The 13,069-nt window shown below is 39.2% G+C and overlaps 1 protein-coding gene across 1 annotated transcript in view; it reads left to right on the forward strand.

Moving 5' to 3' along the window:
• The window catches only part of LOC117513892 (protein-tyrosine kinase 2-beta-like), a 121,692-nt gene that overhangs the window by 65,886 nt on the left and 42,737 nt on the right, over positions 1–13,069 (forward strand). The window contains exons 17-20 of the mRNA XM_034174133.1: positions 4,248–4,348; positions 5,291–5,406; positions 8,314–8,414; positions 10,501–10,590. Coding sequence (XP_034030024.1) covers positions 4,248–4,348; positions 5,291–5,406; positions 8,314–8,414; positions 10,501–10,590 — 408 coding nt within the window. The remainder of the gene's footprint in view (positions 1–4,247; positions 4,349–5,290; positions 5,407–8,313; positions 8,415–10,500; positions 10,591–13,069) is intronic.

The following is a 13,069-nucleotide window of genomic DNA, read 5'->3' on the forward strand; positions in this document are numbered from 1 at the left end:
TCAAGGTAACGGCAAGGCGGAGATCGGAGTACACAAGCAAGGTCAAAAAATACACAAAAGCAAACAGGATGAGAATGCGAGGCGAGAAAGTGAACAGAGTCAACAATCAGGCAGTGAGCTGTGGAACTGATGTGAAGCAGGTGTGTGGAAAGTTCTGGAAAGAGGTGTGGTAAAGTGAACAAAGAGGAGAGAAGAAAGGCAAGAGTGTGTGAGAGGGCAAAACAAAGTGGTGCAAAACAAGAGAAGTGAGTGACAGAAAAACTAACTGAGAAACATGACGTGTTCAAAAATGAATGTGAACAAAAACAAAAGGGGCAAACTTAAGAACTACCGTAACAAATCAAAAAGGGGAAAACCAGAAAACTAATGATTAAAACTAAAACTAGAATGGAACTGTAACTGAACGGTACAGAAAAGTGAATACAATAAAATGGCAAAACAAACTATCGGTTAAACCATAAATAAACAAAACCCAGTGAACACAGAATAATGTAATGAATAAAACAAGATAACTGATAAACAGAAAAATGCAATGAATAACAAATGGAACATAATCTGATGATCAACACCAAAGGTAAATAATTACAAAAACCTGTGACTAAACATTGTACAACAACTGTGATAAACAGAACTAAACTAAGACTAAAGTAACTTAAAAGACCCAGAGTGAGCAAATACAAACTACACAATAAATGATAAAGAATGAACCAATGACGAAAGTGTAGCACAAGAAAAAGCAATGAATAATTGAATGACTGCAAACTAAATGATGAGGTGCTGAATGAAAACAGTGACTAAATAATAAACAAAGCAAAACAATAAACAGAACCAAACTGAGACTAACATGATAAAGTCTAAACTATTGAAAAGTAAAACCAGAAAATCACAAAAGAAATACACCAAGGGCTAAGACCTAAAACCTAAATCGGGGTCAAGCATGACAGACATAGCTTCGCCCTGTCCAATAGGAATGATGTCTCGTGCCAAAACACGGAAGACTAGTGGCAGAAACCACTGATCTCTGCAAATCAGATCAGTGCAGAAACCACTGATATATACAAAACAGAAACATGTCACAGGACTGATCATTTTTCTGAAGAAAATCCTTGCAAATGTTTTTTTAACCTCAAAATTTCTGATTACTGTAAAAAAGTTTAGAACACTTGTAATTAAAATAGCAAAATAAATAAATAAAAGGTTCTTTAGAAACCTTTCTTCATGTCAATTAAAACCACCTGTTATTTCAGATGAGGTAATTTCTTGTTTAACATAAGGAACCTTGGACATTTATTTTTACACGAATAAAATAGCATGGAAATTTGTACATTTTTTTAAGTCTTGTAGATTATTCATATCTCATTTCAATGAGAAAAAACAGACAATGTAAATAAATACAAAAGTTTATTATAAATGCAACAGGAGATAATTTAACAATGAAAGCAGTGTGATTGTAAAGTAGGATTTCTGTGACATAAACCTCATGATGAAATTTTTTTTTAATTGAGTCATTTCAACTTGAAATTACATCAAAATATGTGATTGCCTTTAATGTTGTGATCAGGACAGAGTAATTTCTAAAATATGAATTTGACTAGTGACTGGGTGTCATGATCTGCCCTGGGCCTGGGTTTTTATCTTGGTTCTGTCTGTGTTCATGTCCCCTGTCTTTGATTTTCAGTTTAGGATTACTTTAGTCACTGGTTTTATTTTGCATTTTACCACTATTACCACTTACCACTATTGCTTGTAATTTCTGTTTGTTATGCTTTTGCCACATTAGTTCTGTTTTAGTTTCAGCCCCAGCCTTTAATTCTCTTATTGATCACTTTTCAGTTCTCACTTTAGTTTTCCTGATTTTGTTTCTTTGCTCCTTCCAGGTGTAGGTTTTTCTTGCAACGTGTTTGGGACTCACCTTCCACTTTGTTTCTGTCTGCTTAGTGTTTACTTTTCTGCACTCTCTTGCACCTGTTCACTTCATCTTTGTCTCTTTCTTCCACACCTCTATTTGTCTGCTTAATGTTTGTTTGATTGCACTCTCTTGCTCCTGCTTGTCTCAGCTTTGTCTCCTTCCTGAACTTTCTCACACACCTGTTTTCACTTTCCTTAATCACACCGTTATTTAAGCCATGTGTTTTTCTCTGTTCTCTGCCAGTTTATTGTGCTTGTCACCCTGTGTTTCAGTTCTCGTCCCAGCCTCAGTAACCTTGCTCTAGCTTTGTTTTTTGATCTGACTAGCTGTGTATAACCTTGCCTCGTTTTTGTGACCTAGTTTTTGCCTCAGCTCTGATTGCTTGGCTCTCCGTGCCATCGAACCCTGCCTGCCTTGGACTACGCCATTGTCTTTCCCTGCCTGTATGTCCTCTTCACTCTGACTGTCTGTTTACAAGATAAAGCCTTTTCTTTCTCCAACACTTGTCTGTGAGTCCTGCAATTGTGTCCGGCCACTCTGTGCCTGTAAGCTTAACGTAGCCTGACGTTGTGAATGTTTTAAATTTAGACACAATAAGGGGAGAGCTTCTACCTGTGCAAATGTCTTAACTTTAATTTTGTGACATTTTTAATGATCCATTCATTTATTGTTAAAATATAAAATGAAACAGTTTTTTTTTTTAAATAATAAAATAGTTGCTGTTTAAAGAGCCTTTTATTTAGAAGCAAGTGATGTTATGCTGGATTCTCAGAACCAGATGAAGGTCTCTTTTGCAGCTTTGATCTCTGGAGTTGGTGAAAAAGCTTTTCTCCTATTTTGAAAGAGCAGAGATGTTTTCTTCTGACCGAGCTGTTCAGCTCATCAATGGAAGTTTTTGAAGTGCATCTGTATTTAGGTTGTCCGCACAGCAAATGTTCCTGATTGGGACAAATAAAAATATTTCTTAATATTAATATATATATATATATATATATATATATATGGGGAACAAAAGTTATTTAAAGTTGAGCTTTTGTGGTCTCCAAAAAAAGCTGTAGCTTTATTTGGTAAAAATAAAGACTGAACTATTTAAAGCGTTCACTCAGATCGACTGTACTAAAACGCTAAACTAACGTTAGCCGATCATTAAACCTTTACAACAGTGCAGGTAAACATCATGTTTATTTTTATATTATTCTCACCTCAATAAAGCTGCAGAACTAAGCTCCACTGGTCAAACTGGGAGTTCGCATATATCCAAAAAGTGGGAGATTTCCGACTGAGTGGGTCTGCTCCATCAACCTGGCTACCTGCCTCGCTCTGCCCAGGGATGATGCCTGAAACCCGGCTTCTCCGTGCGGGTCGGCCCCCTGGCACGGTTCGATCGATATCCCACCAAGTTGTCAGTTCTCCCTCGGTCGGCGTCACTCCGAAAATTAGCTGAAAAAAAGCTTCTCCCAGCAGGGTGATGGGAGAATGGTACTGCTGTTTTGTAAAGCTTTTTTTTGTGATTCAGCCAATGCAAATTCAAAGATGGCGATCGCTCAACTTTTTTTCGTGTTGTGGAAACAGCCAGAATGTGATGTAGCTATCTCCGCCCCCCTTGCCGCTTTCTGAAGCGAAGCGTCTGATGTTTTGCATTGAGACATCAAAAGCGTTGGTAGGCATTGCCTGAAGCTTATAAAGCGCCGGTGTGAAAGGCCCTTCAGTCTCTGATTGCTTCCTCACTATGTATTTTGACCTATGCCTGTCTGTTGAACCATGCCTCAGTCTTTCGCCTGTTTGTTACCATTGCCTCGCTGCTGGATCACCTGTGTATTGACTCCCTCCTTGCTTTGATGATTAAACGTTTTACTTACTCCATCCCTGGTGAGAACTTGCATTTGTGTCCACCTGTTATGAGCCACGCTGACACCATGCCTGACATAATAATGATAATAAAATAATAAACAGTTTATAAATACATTAAGACAGTAAATTCACATTAGAAAATTACATAAATAACAGAAAACAAAATGTCTGAGTTCTTCCTCTAAAACTATTGAGGTCTGAGGTTCTAAAAACATTCTGGACTCACACACCATTCCAACTCATTATAGAAACTTTGCACAATTTATTGCCACCCTTGAAAAATGTCAGCTACCTATTTTATAAACACTACCCAATCTAGAACCCTGGATCCCCACGGGCAACACACTAATTTGACTGTACATTAGTGATATGGTTCATAATCTATGTCTGATGTCATTATGCACATTATCTGCATTTTTGCTTTTCAAATGATCATACTTTCAGTGACTGTCTTCCTTGATACAGGATTATTGTTATGTTGTTGCAGAATTAATGAAAAATTTGGCTCACCCCCACATTGTGCGTCTAATTGGAGTTATTGAGTGCGATCCTGTGTGGATCATCATGGAGCTTTATGAACATGGAGAGGTAAAGTCTCTATTTGCAAGCAGTTAAGCATCAATAACATATGTAATTCAGAGTGAAAATTCACCACTTAGTTATTTGGATGTCTTCATCAGAAAAATCCATCACTCAAAATGTCATTCAGTATTGCTCACTTTGATACATTCATATTTGTGCAGTCACAATTTCGTCATTTTTCCTCTGTACTCCACCACAATGCACTTGAAATAACACACTCAACATATGACTGAAGTGCAGACTTTCAGCTGTAATTCATATAGTGTCCCAAAAATATTACCTGAACCTTGTAGGAATTCCAACTATTTTTACACACGTCAGTCCACTTTTAGGGACCATAAGTAATTGGATGAGCTAACATAATTATAACTATAAGGGGTATTGTTGATGCTTGGATGAAAATCCTTTGCACTCAGCCTGAAGTCTAGAATCCATCAACAATGAATTATACATGTTGTTTTTTTCATTGGACAGTGATGATACATTGCTTTTTTGTCTACCCAATATAAAAAGTTGAGGAGAAGGTTCACTGACAAAAGTAATTTTTCTATTTCAAACTTTCACTCTGTCATGTCAAAATTGTTCCATTGTAACTCAATATTCTTTCCATCTCTAACACTTGAAATCATCTCCGGAGCTTTGATGTGCTTAATTTGCCATGACAAGGGAACAGGCCACACCTGGCTGGTCTGATTACTTTACCACCTCTGAAAATGGAGAGTTTGTGTCTAAAGTGGCTGCAATTTCTTGAATTTAAGATGAAACTTTGCACTGCAAGCACATCATGATTGTTTCATTTCAGCTCCATTGTGATAGTATTAATATATTAATATTGTGTTGCTGTCCAAATATTTATGTACCTGACTGCATATATTGTACTAAATGTAGACAAGTTTCATATGATGTGTAACAGACAGCTGAAGCCTAATAGATGTTTGTGTTCCACAGCTGGGGAACTATCTGGTGGAGCAGCAGTACATTCTGTCCACTGTCACCTTAATCATTTACTGTCTACAGATCTGCAAAGCCCTGGCTTACCTGGAGGGGCTCAACATGGTGCACAGGTTAAACCTTCTGTGTGGTCAGATTTAGTGTTTTCTCAGGAAATCTTGCAGGATGCATGTGTCTTTCAGTGTGAGTGGACACCTGTCATAACATAGTAGTAATAGGGAACAACAAAACCTGGAGTATTTAAATGCAACAATAGAGCTGGTGCTATTCTGATGCGAGGGGCACCACTGTAACTGGATCTGCAGTTAGTTAGATGTGAGGGTGCACTGATGGGTGTTGAACAAGTGGTGCAATGTTTTGGCAAAATATAACTGGAGGATGGCGCACACTGGATATAAAATATTTAGCCAGCAGGTATCAGAGCATCACTTTAGTAACATGTCGCTGTTGGTTCAAATAATGAAGTAAGTAGTCATAGTTGGACAATTCTCATCTGCTTCCACTTAAGAAAACACACACAATAAAAACACTGGCACCTGTCAGTGGTACCCCTCAGCCTCTGTGACAACACAATCCCTGGGTGGCAGAATTCCTGTGGTGTTAGCAAGACCTTTAAGCCTGTGACCTTCACCTCAAGGCCAAGGCCATCCATTTTCAAACTTGACATGATTCCTGTGTTTAGTGACCCTAGGCCTCTCCATTCCAGAGCAATCGTGCTAACAAGCCAATTGTTGACACCGTCCATCTCCTGCCCAGCCACCAGAGTGATGACAACAGCCCTTCAGCCTATAACAGGCTGAGGAGAAATAAAAACCCTTGAGATTGAAGTGTTTTCGATCGCAGTGTCAACAGAACAAATCTGGATGTCTGTATTATCCCACAAAATCGTCCTGATCTTTGTGAATAGTTCGTTTAGCACACACACGGCCCAATGAGGAGGAAGCCATAAAGTTGACATAAAGGCAGATAAAAGTTTAGAGTTGATCACTGCCACAAAAGCACAGCCTCTTTTTTAACCTATGCCAACTTTGGATTAATGGGTTGCTCCTTGTCAACTGCCTGTCAGGCCACAGTGATGGAGCACACTCTAAAACATGGACAGTGTTGTATAGTAACAAAGTAAAAATACTTCACTATTGTACTTAAGTGCATTTTGGGAGACTTTGTACTTTACTTGATTTTTTTTTAATTCAGCTTACTTTCACTTTTACTTCACTACATTTCCAACCTTAATTGCATACTTCTACTTTGATACATTTTCTATGTGCCATGCCGTTGCTTGTTACAAAAAAAAAACAAACAAACAAACACACACACAAAAAAAGTTGTGCTTTCACCCAGAGACAACACTGATTACTCGTGACTGCAACAAAGTCAGGCCGATTTGTCATGAGGCATGTCCGGTAGGCTTTTTTGCAGTTGTGCACTTGTTTGTCAGGAAAATTATCATTTCTCTACATTGATTACAGACCTGCAGCAGGTTTGTAATCAACTTTGCTTTGAACCTTGAACCAGTCGAAGCAGTGATTCACAGATCAAAGCAGTGCTTCGATCTTCGATTCGCGGATTCATTGTTTTATTTCGCTTTATCCTAATTTTTCCCCGCTAAAACCCTGACGAGCATATGTCTGTGAGTAATTAATATGTTTATGTTAAACCGACCTGTTATGGTCTTCTGAAACAGTTGATAGATGTATTTTATAACTTAAAGACGGGACTGATGCTAATGCGTTAGCATGTCTATGGTGTTTTCAATGTTAAAGTTAGCATTAAGCTGTTCGCATCAGCACTTTTGTGTTGATTTGTTTTCTGTATAATTAATGGCTCAGCGTTCGTTGAAGTAAAAGAGTCAAATTGTAATTTTTTAAAATTTATTTTTATTCATATATTAATAATAGCAACAACAATAATAGTCTACATAATAGACAATAATAGTCAATAATAATAGACTATTATAGAGAAAGAGACAAAAAGAACCTAATGAAACAAAACACAACAGAAAAGATAAAACCGTGTAACAATGAAAATAAATAAATACATATAGAAATAAATAACTGTTTCCTGTGAGTATCCTACTCTCGTTCATGTTTTGAAACCTTGTTTCTGAAGTGTTTTGTGTGATGTGCACAATTTTCAGTATTTTTACTAATACTACCAGCCTACAAGCCTAGATAAACTTTGTAATATATAAAAAAAATCAGTCTGTTTTTGATTATTAGCATTTACTTGTACTTTTACTTTCAATACTTGAGTACATTTAGTTGTACATTACTTGTCATACTTAAGTACAATAAATACTAGATACTTTAAGACTTTTACTTGAGTAGCGTTTCAATCGGTGACTTGAACTTCTACCAAAGTCATTTTTTAAATGGGTATCTGTACTTTTACTTAAATGTGATTTTCCGGTACTTTATACAACACTGAACATGGACAATGTCAGATTTCTATCTGATGAATCTTTAACACTTAGCTGTGATTTTTGGGGTTCTGTTGAACCTCGGTGACATTTGATTAATTCCTAAGTGTTAATTTGAGTCTTCTACTACATTTATGCAAATTCTGTATGGTCTCAGGCTTTGTGGATTCATGGCACCGTGAATCTTTTTTAGACTGGTCCTACAGTGACACCTGATGTGGGGATGCAAAGTTGCATATAACTTGACTTAATTCTTTTGACGCCATGCTCTTAAATGCAAGAAGACACTGGTTCCACAGGGAGGCCCTTAAATACAGACAAAGGTCACCCAGTATTCAGTAAGTTTTAAAAGTAATCAGTCAGATGCATGTAGTTAACTGTTCATCAGGTGCACCTGTGAAAATCAGACAGAAAAAAAAAATAATTCTCAAAAGTAAACATACAGTAAAATAATTCCAAAGTAATAACCAACCAACAAGCAGGTGTAAAAAAAAATGAAACAAAAAAACTACTCCTCTTTGCAAAGGTAATCAACTCTTCACTTTCTAGTGTTTTCTGTGGCTTGTGTGTTTGATTTTGTTTTTTTCTTTGTTCGCTGTAGAGATATCGCTGTGAGGAATGTGCTGGTGGCCTCTCCTGACTGTGTCAAGCTCGGTGACTTTGGTCTGTCTCGCTACATTGATGAACAAGAATATTACAAAGGTATACAAACACACTTACCTCTGGGTTACTTCATAAATGAAGTCCTATAGAGGCTCTGAAGCACAGTGGTGTCAGTGCTCATCTATGTATACCGCAGCAAGGAGCAAATGAGAATCTGTGTCTCCCCCTGGACGGTACTCAAGTCCACCGCTGACAACAAAGGCCATTGTCCATTTACAGCAAGTGATTAACTACCTCATCCAAGGACACTGCCAGGTAGCATGACGATGAATTGAACGCATGTGTACATCTTGTACAAGTACACGTACATCTTGTACGTGTACAACTGAGCTGCCTGCTGTGCTTTATTTCACGAACGGTAGCACTTAAAAAGAAAGAACAAAACCAGAAACAGCAGGCAGGCTCAGGAAATGTGGGATGACAGTGTGGGTCGGTTACACAAAAGTAATTGCTAGAAATAGAAAGACCAGGAACACTAGGAACTTATGCGGGCTTCTGCTGGCTGTGTTGGTGGAGTCTCGAGTGTTGGGGGAGTCTCGCATGTTTCCCGGCTCCGTGGTTTTGGTCCCGCCCCTTGTCTGGGGACTGGAGCTTGCCCTCGTTGGCTCGTTGGTCCCTGCTCGGGGTTCAGATGTGCTGGCTCCTTGGCCCTCATCCCCGCCGCTGCTCGCTCCTCCCTTGGGGAATCGTGGCCCGTGTGGTGTGGTTCTGGGGCACCCCCTTTTGTGGGCCTTGCCTGTGCTTCCCCTTGTGTTTGGAGTTGTTTCGTGTGCCTCCGTGGGGGGGGTTGCAGGGGTGGTGTGGGTGTGTGTTCTAGCCCCGCCTGGGCTGTTCCCCTGGCAGTTCGTTGGGCTGCCCCGGTGGCCCTGGTGGGTGCCCTTCCTGGCCCCTGGGTCCTTTTTCTCCTGGGGCCCTCTATCCTGGACTCCTTCCATCAGTTGTGTGCAATCACCTGTATGGCTCCTGGCATGCTGGAGTGGTTCACATCATATAAGGTTCTGTACTTTTGTCTTGGCCCAACACACCAGCCGCAGTAGTGATCGGATATTTAGCTGTGATCTGGGTCTCTGTGTCTGGATGGTTCGGTGTTTGTGGCCGTCACCACAATTTGGTTTTGGATGTTCTAAAGGGGATCAAGACTCTGGTGTCCTAGAATAGGGTATGGATGCTCACTAAAGAGACAACAGACTGTTGCTATCACTGCTTGTTTATGTGTGGTTGTGTGTATTGTTGGGGTTCCGCCTCTTTGGTGTCTCACATTTTTCATCACTTCACAGTTACTACTGTCAACACCTGTCTTTCATTCTTGTCTGTCTTCATGTTGTTTTGGTGGTCAGCCCTTCCTGATAGAAGTTATCTGTTAGCTTTAAATAAAATGTTATAGGCTGATCAGAAAGGGCAGGTGAAGGTCACACATGCACACCACGTTCACTCACACACGACATACTATCTGTCATGCAAGAACAAATTCCATATATGTGTATTTACGTATATAAATGGTTCTGCCAGTTTGGCATTTACCATCACTATATATGCAGACAGGGTGATAGACTGGGAACATCCCACAACATCTGCAGTTTTCGAAATGCTCTGGTGCAGTTGTGTAGCCACCGCAGTTTGATCAAAACCGCTCAAATGTAATGAGTCAGTATTTTTTTCTGCTTCCAACACATTAACTTTGAGAACAGAATGTTAGCTTGCTGCTTCATATATCCCACTCATTGACAGGTGCCGCTGTAACTAAATAATCAATGGAATCTGTTCACTTGTCAATGGTCACAATGTTACGGCTGATCAGTATTTCAGTACAGGTTAATATCAATAAGGCACAATATATAGATATGAAAATGGCTTAACTGTGCAACAACACATTGGTTTCTGTTCAGAGAACAGCACCAGGATTAATCAAGCCTAGCTATTACGTGATCGGAAGCAGGCTGGTTACACAGAATATGTCTCCATGGTAATGTTTCATGAAACTGAGTTTCACATAAATATAACAATGATAACTGGAAAATCTGAACGTAATGTGCTGTCTAGGTTTTGTGAAACAGCCCTCAGTGTTTCTGGTCGACATTTCTGCAAATACCTCACCTTTTTTTGAAACACTTGATTTTGTCTGCAGCCTCGGTCAGTCGTTTACCGATCAAATGGATGGCACCAGAATCCATCAACTTCAGACGCTTCACCACAGCGAGTGACGTTTGGATGTTTGGTAAGAAATTAATGCACTTGTGTTTTTGGGCACACGTGTCCTCATGTGTGTGTGGGTCCTCATTTTGACAAACTAGCAACTTTTTCCTTGTCAGCAACAAAAGTATAAGCTCACTCTTAAAGTTAGCAAAATTAGCACTGGTTATGTGAAATATGTTTACCGTTTGAGGTTGTATCAAAGCAGCTGTCTCAATTAATTTTGGAAGCTGCATACTTTTTTTAACCTGTGCTGATGAAGGCACAGGAGGTTCCAGCAACTGCTACATTGTGTTTGGCTGTGTCTCTGTGTTGTTGAGAATATCTTGATATAGACCTTGTTTCAAAGTGAAATTTGGCACATTTCGCGTCAGTAAGACCACGGAGAAGCACGATGTTGGGTGTGTTTTGATTCTAACTGTGGCCAACAGGGGGCCAAGTCTTTGAAGCCTTGCGTAAATGATAGTAAGGAAGGCCCTCCAACTGCTCCCTTGTTTCAGGTTAGCACAGCAGATTCGAGGTGGATCTGCATGTTAATTTGGACAAAAACCTCAAGTATCAAATTGAAACCTAGTACACAAGGTCACCTCAATAATACATTGGATAGGTTCAATGTCGTGTACATTTCTATTACAATTCTGGCCACCAGGTGGCCAGGTCTCACAGTCCTTGTATTTGTGTGTGTGTGTGTGTGTGTGTGTGTGTGTGTGTGTGTGTGTGTGTGTGTGTGTGTGTGTGTGTGTGTGTGTGTGTGTGTGTGTGTGTGTGTGTGTATATATACAACCCCTGGCAAAAATTATGGAATCACCGACCTCGGAGGATGTTCATTCAGTTGTTTAATTTTGTAGAAAAAAGCAGATCACAGACATGACACAAAATTAAAGTCATTTCAAATGGCAACTTTCTGGCTTTAAGAAACACTATAAGAAATCAAGAAAAAAAATTGTGGCAGTCAGTAACGGTTACTTTTTTAGACCAAGCAGAGGGAAAAAAATATGGACTCACTCAATTCTGAGGAATAAATTATGGAATCACCCTGTAAATTTTCATCCCCAAAACTAACACCTGCATCAAAGCAGATCTGCTCGTTAGTCTGCATCTAAAAAGGAGTGATCACACCTTGGAGAGCTGTTGCACCAAGTGGACTGACATGAATCATGGCTCCAACATGAGAGATGTCAATTGAAACAAAGGAGAGGATTATCAAACTCTTAAAAGAGGGTAAATCATCATGCAATGTTGCAAAAAATGTTGGTTGTTCACAGTCAGCTGTGTCTAAACTCTGGACCAAATACAAACAACATGGGAAGGTTGTTAAAGGCAAACATACTGGTAGACCAAGGAAGACATCAAAGTGCCAAGACAGAAAACTTAAAGCAATATGTCTCAAAAATCGAAAATGCACAACAAAACAAATGAGGAACGAATGGGAGGAAACTGGAGTCAACGTCTGTGACCGAACTGTAAGAAACCGCCTAAAGGAAATGGAATTTACATACAGAAAAGCTAAACGAAAGCCATCATTAACACCTAAACAGAAAAAAACAAGGTTACAATGGGCTAAGGAAAAGCAATTGTGGACTGTGGATGACTGGATGAAAGTCATATTCAGTGATGAATCTCGAATCTGCATTGGGCAAGGTGATGATGCTGGAACTTTTGTTTGGTGCCGTTCCAATGAGATTTATAAAGATGACTGCCTGAAGAGAACATGTAAATTTCCACAGTCATTGATGATATGGGGCTGCATGTCAGGTAAAGGCACTGGGGAGATGGTTGTCATTACATCATCAATAATGCACAAGTTTATGTTGATATTTGGACACTTTTCTTATCCCATCAATTGAAAGGATGTTTGGGGATGATGAAATCATTTTTCAAGATGATAATGCATCTTGCCATAGAGCAAAAACTGTGAAAACATTCCTTGCGAAAAGACACATAGGGTCAATGTCATGGCCTGCAAATAGTCCGGATCTTAATCCAATTGAAAATCTTTGGTGGAAGTTGAAGAAAATGGTCCATGACAAGGCTCCAACCTGCAAAGCTGATCTGGCAACAGCAATCAGAGAAAGTTGGAGCCAGATTGATGAAGAGTACTGTTTGTCACTCATTAAGTCCATGCCTCAGAGACTGCAAGCTGTTATAAAAGCCAGAGGTGGTGCAACAAAATACTAGTGATGTGTTGGCGCGTTCTTTTGTTTTTCATGATTCCATATTTTTTTCCTCAGAATTGAGTGATTCCATATTTTTTTCCCTCTGCTTGGTCTAAAAAAGTCACCGTTACTGACTGCCACAATTTTTTTTTCCTGATTTCTTATAGTGTTTCTCAAAGCCAGAAAGTTGTCATTTGAAATGACTTTCGTTTTGTGTCATGTCTGTGATCTGCTTTTTTTCTACAAAATTAAACAACTGAATGAACATCCTCCAAGGCCGGTGATTCAATAATTTTTGCCAGGTGTGTGTGTGTATATATATATATATATATATATATATATATATAT

This window comes from Thalassophryne amazonica, chromosome 1, assembly GCF_902500255.1.
Source record: "Thalassophryne amazonica chromosome 1, fThaAma1.1, whole genome shotgun sequence".
NCBI classification, from domain to species: domain Eukaryota; kingdom Metazoa; phylum Chordata; class Actinopteri; order Batrachoidiformes; family Batrachoididae; genus Thalassophryne; species Thalassophryne amazonica.